General features: G+C 43.1%; 1 protein-coding gene across 1 annotated transcript in view; it reads right to left on the bottom strand.

The window, feature by feature from the left end:
* Window positions 1–4,978, bottom strand: part of LOC107706844 (GTPase IMAP family member 8-like) — an 11,675-nt gene extending 6,697 nt beyond the window's left edge. Inside the window, exon 1 of the mRNA XM_016510680.1 lies at window positions 4,930–4,978. Within this exon, the coding sequence (XP_016366166.1) occupies window positions 4,930–4,978 (49 nt within the window). The remainder of the gene's footprint in view (window positions 1–4,929) is intronic.
* Window positions 4,979–8,410: the final 3,432 nt, after the last annotated feature.

The following is an 8,410-nucleotide window of genomic DNA, read 5'->3' on the forward strand; positions in this document are numbered from 1 at the left end:
TAAATCTAGAGTATGTCCACGATTGTGTGTGGGTCCATGCACATGCTGAATCAGGTCAAAAGTGTTTAAAACAGTTATAATTTCATTTGTAGTTTTGTTTTCTGCATTATCTATGTGAATATTAAAATCCCCTGCAATAGCAAAACAGTCATACTCTGTTGAAGAGTTCACAGAAATGCTATCAATGATTTCCCCAAAGGCTGGAGAGTATTTTGGAGGCCTGTAAATAATGATAAACAGAATGCGTGGAGCACCTTTCAACACAATCCCTAGATATTCAAAAGACAAGTACTGAAACACCTTTTTTTAACAAATGTAACGCTATACCAGTGTTTTTTTTTGTGTGCTTTGTTTAGCATTAAAATTTTGTCTTGTACAGCCCATTTTTGCATGTATGTAAATATAGGTTATGGTTTCCTCTAAGTCATTGTGCAATAAAACACTGTCTACATAAAACAACTTCAAATATGACAGACAATGTATTGTCTTAGAATGAAATGGTGTGGATAAATGACATTGAAGCTAACCAGAGGGAAGAAAAATAAAATAAAAAAGAGATCTTTTTACCATTTCAAATATTTCTCCTAGACGGAAATGAGGTTACTTTAAGATTGAATGAAAACTTTTGCTTGAGTCTCCTGCTTCTCAAACTTGTCTCATGAGACAAAAACTCTAACACTCTCACATTTGTCTCCTTTAAAGCTTTAAAAGAGATGTCAACAACATCACACACTGTGCTCAGATTTTTCTCCTACACTAAAGACCCAGGAGCTCTCACATTTGTCTCCTCTAAATTTCAGAAGTGATCTCAATAACTTTACAAAGTGTGCACCAAGTCAAATGCCTCAATATGAGCTCAAACATTTCTTCCATATAATATGTATTAATAATCAAATTAGTCAATTAATAATCAAGACTGAGTCATAAGCCATTTATGTGCTCGACCTTGAGCGTCTGTTAGTAGCGATGTTAGCTGCTGGCTGATCCGATCCATGTTTAATCACATTTGGGGATTCCTCACCCGCATTCATTAATGCTTTAAATCTGTTCTCAAGCTGTATAGGGGGTGGTAGAATACTAGTGTTTGCAAGCCTTGTCATAGCCGTATCTGGGGTAGAGGATGCTATCGCAGCAATACGAGATACTCATGACAATCTGATGTCTCGAGTGCCTTTGGGCATCGCTCCCTGTTTGTGCCATCGATTTGTCTGTCGATCAGTTTCGGCTTGTTCCTCTACGCTTGGTATAAACTGTTGAGATTGACTAGATTCATGGGACTCACCGGCTGTATGCTGAGGGGGTCCATGATGACGGTCTGCTGAGTGTTCTGCCTGTTTTGGAAGTCCAGCAAGTAACTTTGTTTCAAGAACCACAATCCTTTGTAGAAGTTTGTGGCAGTTCATGCAGCAAGTAGATTCAACAAGAGGCATTTTCTTTCTCGTCTGTTTGAATGTAGTCAATTCGTCTCCGGAATGTAAGCTGCTGGCAGTGGGAGGCAAAAAGTCTTCTTTTTCGTAGTATTATACCAGTCCCGAAAAGTTTTTAGTTTAGTGTTTGTGCCAAAAATGTGTTGTTTGAGCACTGTGCTGATCTGCTGAAGTTAAAATCTTAGAAAAATCGAGGGCGAGCTGAAAGATTTTAGTAAGTCTGTTTAACTCTTACACAATGGAGGAGGAATTTCAGGTAGATCAGGTGGAAATTGTCGCTGTACATTTGGTACAACAATTCCGCAGCATAGCTCCTCTCACTGTCTTTTGTCAACTGGAAATGCAGCTTAAGCTCCTCATACTGTGAAAGAATATAGTTGACACAATCACTAATAGAGAGCCACCTAGTGTCTGAAAGATGCAGAATCTTCAGAGGGTTTTTAGCTACATTTATTGTTTTGTACAATTCTGAATATCTTTGGAGACACTGGGTGGCATTTGAAAACCAGCTGTAGGTCTGTAGGTAGGTAGAGACCATGTGCTCTACATTTCTGGGCAGGACACTGACAGATTTTGATGCAAAGAGCTGAAGAGAATGGCACACACACTTTATGTAGACAATATGAGGATTGCGGTAATGGAATTTCTGTAGCACTGAGTTATGCTGCCCACACATTGTGTTACAGCCATCTGTTGCAAGGCCAATGCAATTCAGTATGGACAATTTGTTGTCATCCAGGAATTTGAACAAGGCATTTGCTTTGGTCAGTGAATCACCAACTACTATATGTATAATTCCTGCAAAGGTGGTAATGATTTGTGAGAGCTTCTTGCTTTAATATTTGATGAGTATGCAGAGCTGTTTTCTAGTCGTGACATCAGTGGTCTCATCAACAATAAGAGAATATGGTCTAATTCCTACATCCTCCAGAAGGTCTTCATGCACTACTGGTCTTATCACTGAATTAATTAGTGCTGTGCATTTTGTTCAGTGTAAACTGATACCTTTCTTGGAAATTCCTTCTACAACACTTCCTAAATGATCGACAGTTAAGGTGCTTGAGTGGCAAGCAACATGAGCAGCCAGCATCAACTCTGCCTCCTTTACTGCAACATTAGTTCTTTGAAAGGATCTGCCTGTGTCAAATAATGTTCTGGCATTTGAGAAATGAGCTGCGTTTTTTTTTTTAATGCTTTTTGGTTGCAGCGTGGGCTACCAGATCGCTATGGTGAGCTCTAATTTCACATTTGCAATATTTACAGAAATATTATTTATATTTCAATTCCCGGGGAACACACATACTGATAAAAAATGTACAGTCTGAATGCACTGTAAGTTGCTTTGGATAAAAGCGTCTGCTAAATGCATACATTTATTTGAATATAATAGGCATAATGCTCATTTAATGTGTGACGTGCCTTCAAAAAGGCACGCCATTCCACTCACACTTTTACTCACTTACGTGCAGTGGTCTTTGGGTTGCCAGGTATTCATTCGGGGATCAATGCCCATTAAGAAACTATGCAGTTTTCATTTTTTATTTGGTGACAAAGAAACATTTTGGCGGCCGCGGCACATTATGAAAGTAGCCCAAAAAACTGTAACCCGTAACTCTGTATTTTTTCATGTGACTGAATTTTGAAAATAGACAAATTGTGCTGGAAAACCATGACCCTGGCAACACTGGTTGAAACCTTCAGCTCAAGAGGAGCCTGTTTTTTTTAAAGAGTACTGTATACAAGAAACCACCTACCTAAGATTGTTTTTTTGACATCCCTCCTCCACCCTTGGTAAATAATCTATTTTTGTCTTGTTTTATACAATACTATATACTGTATATTTACAGTATATTTGTACCAGGGGTGGCACTACTACTCCAAAAGTGGTGGGGCAAAATTTGATACTATAAAATTGTATAAAATTTGAGCTATCACTATTAATTTTAAACGAAACATTATGTGCCACAACAAATATGTCAGGATCATGGACCTGTTTTGTTATGTTTTGCCCCTGTTTCTGTTCCTGTGTTCCCTTATTTGGTCGTGTTCCTGTCCTCGTTTAGTAAATTAGTCATTCTGTGCACCTGTGTTTGGTAATTGTCCTGTGTTTATAAGTTCTTGTCTGTGCATTTCTCAGAAACCACCTACCTAAGATTGTTTTTTTGACATCCCTCCTCCACCCTTGGTAAATAATCTATTTTTGTCTTGTTTTATACAATACTACATACTGTATATTTACAGTATATTTGTACCAGGGGTGGCACCACTACTCCAAAAGTGGTGGGGCAAAATTTGATACTATAAAATTGTATAAAATTTGAGCTATCACTATTAATTTTAAATGAAACATTATGTGCCACAACAAATATGTCAGGATCATGGACCTGTTTTGTTATTTTTTGCCCCTGTTTCTGTTCCTGTGTTCCCTTATTTGGTCATGTTCCTGTTCTCGTTTAGTAAATTAGTCATTCTGTGCACCTGTGTTTGGTAATTGTCCTGTGTTTATAAGTTCTTGTCTGTGCATTTCTCTTCTGTCGGGTCTACTTGTTGGATGTTGTGTGTTTACCGTGTTCCTGTTGTGGATTATCCCCTGTGATTCCTGGATTAAAGACTTTTGCTTGTATTCCACGTTTCTCTCTCGTTCCTCCCACAGCGAACAGTTGAACAGAACACAGTTACCTCCATGTGTCTACCCTCTGTTTTTTCCCCCCGTTTTTTTCTCAGTGTTTTTGTTTCCGTAGTGTTTCCCTTATGAATCCATTCACCCGCCCGGAATTCCTCCTCCTCTTGCTGGAGCAGGGGGACAGATCTCTCGAGGACCATACGCGACTGTTCCGGCTGTTAGCTAGCACCACCAGCTACCCGGATGACGCGCTCTGCTCATTATTTGACGTGAGCTTGAACACCGCTAGCAGAGCGCCATCGTCCGAAGATAGTCCTCGAGAGGATTTCACCGCCTTCATGGAGTGGATTCTGGCGAGAAACGGATCACCATCCAGCACCTGCCCTGTGGATGATCTCGCCAGATCCGCTCCAGACCCAGTGCCCAGCCCACCATCTTCCCGCGGGGTGGAGCATCAGCCCGAGCCCACCGATGACAGAGAGCCCATTACCGCCGCGATCAATGAGCCAGCGCAATGCCGAGCGACTGAGCAGAGGATCGCCCCGGATGTGGAGCCCCACCCGTCAGACCAGGTGCGAGAGCCGGCGACAGTGCCCACCGCGAGGGAGCAAGCCGTGGATGGTGAGAGTGCGGAGTGGAGCTCTGCCCACTGCACCGCGGCTGAGGGGGAGCTAATTATACATCTGGGACTGCTGGACTTAGAAGGGGACTTGATAGACTGGGAAACGGATCTGGAGGTTGACTTGCCCCCTCTCCTCTCTCCTTCGTCCCCGCTGGTCCCGTCCAGCCCTGAGGGGGCTCCCGTTTCCCAGTCAAGCCAGTAGTGGGCTCTGATCCCCGAGGGCAGCCCTGAGAGCCCGGAGGCTCACGAATACCCACCCAACCGCCCGCTCCTGCCTCCTCCACCGCTGTCGTCTGGCAGCCCCATCAATACGGTGCGAGCGCCGCGGGTCTGCCATCCTTCATCCCAGCACACCATCAATACAGTGCAAGCTCTAGATTTTGGAATTTGGTCTGCCATCCTCCAGCGTCGCCATGGCTGGAGCATCCCTCACCTCCGCCTCCAGCCTCCGAGGCCCGGACTCCGCCTCGGCCCATAGACCCAGCGTCTCCATCTCGGCTCCTAGCTCCCTCACCTCCACTATTACCCATCGATCCACCAGCTCCACTGGGCTCCCTCCGGCTCTGCCTTGGTCGGGCGTCGACCCGCCATCGCCTCAGGACTCCGCTCCTCCGGCTGCACCTCGTCGCTCCGTCCCACCGGCTCCGTTGGGCTCCTTCCTCCCGCCAGCTCCACCTTGGTCCTCAGTCGCTCCGGCATCCCCCTGGCTCATTGGCTTTCCGTCTCCGCCTCTGGCTCCTCCGCCACCTGCTCCGCCGCCGTTGGTCGGCCCCCTGGAGTCGGTGGCCATTCCTCCTCCATGGCTCCTCCCTCCTTCGGCTCCACCATGGGTTGCCATCATGGCTGTGGCCTGGGTCCTGCTTGGCTCCTACTGCTCCGGATCTCTCCTGTTTCCTCCCTCCTTCGTCGCCTCCCTGGTCTCTGTCTGCCGGCCCCCTCCCGGGTGTCCGTCTGTCCTCCTGATCCTCCTCCCTAGCTCCCACCTATGCCTCCCTCTGTTGTAGCCTATGGTGCGAGGACGCACCTTCCGGGAGGAGGCGAAATGTCAGAATTGGACCCGTTTTGTCATGTGTTTCAGTTCCTGTTTTGCCTTATTTGGTCATGTTCCTGTCCTCGTTTAGTTTGATTATGTTCCACTGATGTCACCTGTGTTCCCCAATCATCCCCTGTATAAAAGTCCTAGTCTGTTCAGCTTGTGTTTCTCAGGTCTACTCGTTCTCTATGTGTGTTGGCTCAAGCCATGTTAAAGATGTTAAACGAGGGGGGTGATATGTCAGGATGACGGACCTGTTTTGTTATGTTTTGCCCCCGTTTCTGTTCCTGTGTTCCCTTATTTGGTCATGTTCCTGTCCTCGTTTAGTTAATAAGTCATTCTGTGCACCTGTGTTTGGTAATTGTCCTGTGTTTACAAGTTCTTGTCTGTGCATTTCTCTTCTGTCGGGTCTACTTGTTGGATGTCTTGTGTTTCCTGTGATCCTGTTGTGGATTATCCCCTGTGATTCCTGGATTAAAGACTTTTGCTTGTACTCCACATTTCTCTCGTTCCTCCCACAGCGAATCGTGACAAAATACAAGGATAACATAAATCAAGCAAATATTCTTTAATTTTGGGTCAATATCACCATAGAGTGCCTTTCAACCCTCACAATACTCAAAGATTTTGGTTTTAAATTCCCATTCGCTTTATGTCATGTCATAAATAATTTCCTCCATTTCTCCCTTTCTGTCTTAAGGTATGCTTCTCTTCGTTTGGGATTGCATCCCGACGTTTTCTGTATTGCCGTGCAATTTCTGCTGCACTCAGAGGCATGTCCTGAGAAAGAGCAATGATTTTATGTTTTAATAAATTACAAAATATTATCTACAGCAGATCTTTCTTTAAATTACAATATTACATTTCTATAAATTGCAATATTATCTACAAATAAATGCTGTGTCCACCCTGTCATGTCTAAGTGGCCGACAGGGTGGACATTTTGGAACAACAACAGGGTGGACATTTTGAGCTTCAATTAGCATATTAGCTTACAACAAAGTGTGACTAGCTAAATAGTTAGTCTGGTTATTGGATGGCCTTTTCTTAAAGGGGCGGATTCCCCAACACGACAGGGTAGACAACCATTCAAGGGACATGGACAAACTCTTCTTTTTTATTAAATAAAAATATTGTTTTTATTACCAAATGATCAATACACTCAAATTGAGTTTAACAAAAATGTAACAAAATATTAATAGAGAACAAAAAATTTTAATTTTATGATTTGACTATATTCTACTCTCATTCAAATTTAATGAGCAGTGCATGGGACATGGCAAAATAACAAGCATCCTCTTATACAAAACTAAAAAAAATCTAGAAAATGTATCTAAAGAGCCAAGTAATGCTTTTGTTATGAATATAAAAACTTAGCCTAATATAACACACCCTTTCATAGTCATTTTTATGTTAAGTTATCATGGCAAATTAGTTATTTATGTACAGGACACCAAAAGGCACCCTACCGTGATATTGACCGTTTTATTAAGCAGTAAAGAATCCTCAGTGTATCAGTGTTTGCTTTGTGTAATACCAGGTTTAACTCAGTTAAATTCCACTTATTTCACTTATTTCAAAAACCTTAAAACCCATCATGAATAAAAACAAATTCTATGCATACATTATAGTGCTAATGAACACATAAAATCAAATTCATCAAAATTCTTCATACAATATTTACACTCTTTATACAAATAATTAAAAAATGTTAAAACCAACCAGTAGCAGTATTAACATTAAGTGACATGGCATCTGAACACAGAAGACAATGGCACATGTCGCTATGCTTAGTGTCACATCCAGTCTCTATTGTCATGTGCATGTGGATAGTGGCATTTGTCACTTAAATCCTGTGAAATGTTCCAGTGCCACTGACATTGTCCGGAACACTGACACCAACATTGGGTGCATCTCAATCAGCTCCCTAGTTCAGTAGTCAGGGCACTGATCAGGGAGTCAGCTAATTTAAGGGCTGTCTCACTCGCAAAATCCTTCCAGTGCACTGGAACGTTTACTCCCTAAAAAATCCCACAATGCACTGGAAAATCTACCCAGGTAACATAAGACCAGCGGGCCAGTGGCGGACCATTGGTGGCAAAGTTGGCGGCCCACCGGCGGACGCCGCCCGCGGCTCACCAGCATTTTGGTCATCGTTATTCCAGCGAACCTCCAGCGACAGCCGCCGCTTTTCCGACAGCGGTCCATTTGATGAGAAAAAGATGAAATGTAGTTGCAATAAACGCATTAAGGATCCATACACCTGCAGCAGCGGAGGACTATTATTCTGCTGCGCAGAACTGAGGAAGAACTGATGACGGCACGCTTTGATCTTCAGCTGACAGAAAAGGGGCGTTTCATTCCCACCCACGTGTAGAAATCGAAAATTCAAACTGTTTATTCATTTTTCTACCCCTGAACGAAAAACGAAAAATTAAGTGGAATTCTTGTTCATAGTTTTTGGGAAAAAAAAAAAAAGAAAGAAAAAAAAGAAAGCAGTTTTCTAATTTTTCTACTTTCAATATTAAATAAAAAAACCAGTGAACGAATGGTACACGGATTTTGATTGGTTGTTCAACCGAGTCAGATGACTTGAAGCGGCGCTGCACAGACCAATCGGTGTATGACATCAAAGCATCGCGAGAGAGTGATTCAAAAGCATAGGGTGCCGTCTGCTCTCTAATCGCTCTCGCTGTACTTTCATG

The sequence above is a fragment of the Sinocyclocheilus rhinocerous genome, unplaced genomic scaffold, assembly GCF_001515625.1.
Source record: "Sinocyclocheilus rhinocerous isolate Xijiao unplaced genomic scaffold, SAMN03320098_v1.1 scaffold2460, whole genome shotgun sequence".
NCBI lineage: Eukaryota > Metazoa > Chordata > Actinopteri > Cypriniformes > Cyprinidae > Sinocyclocheilus > Sinocyclocheilus rhinocerous.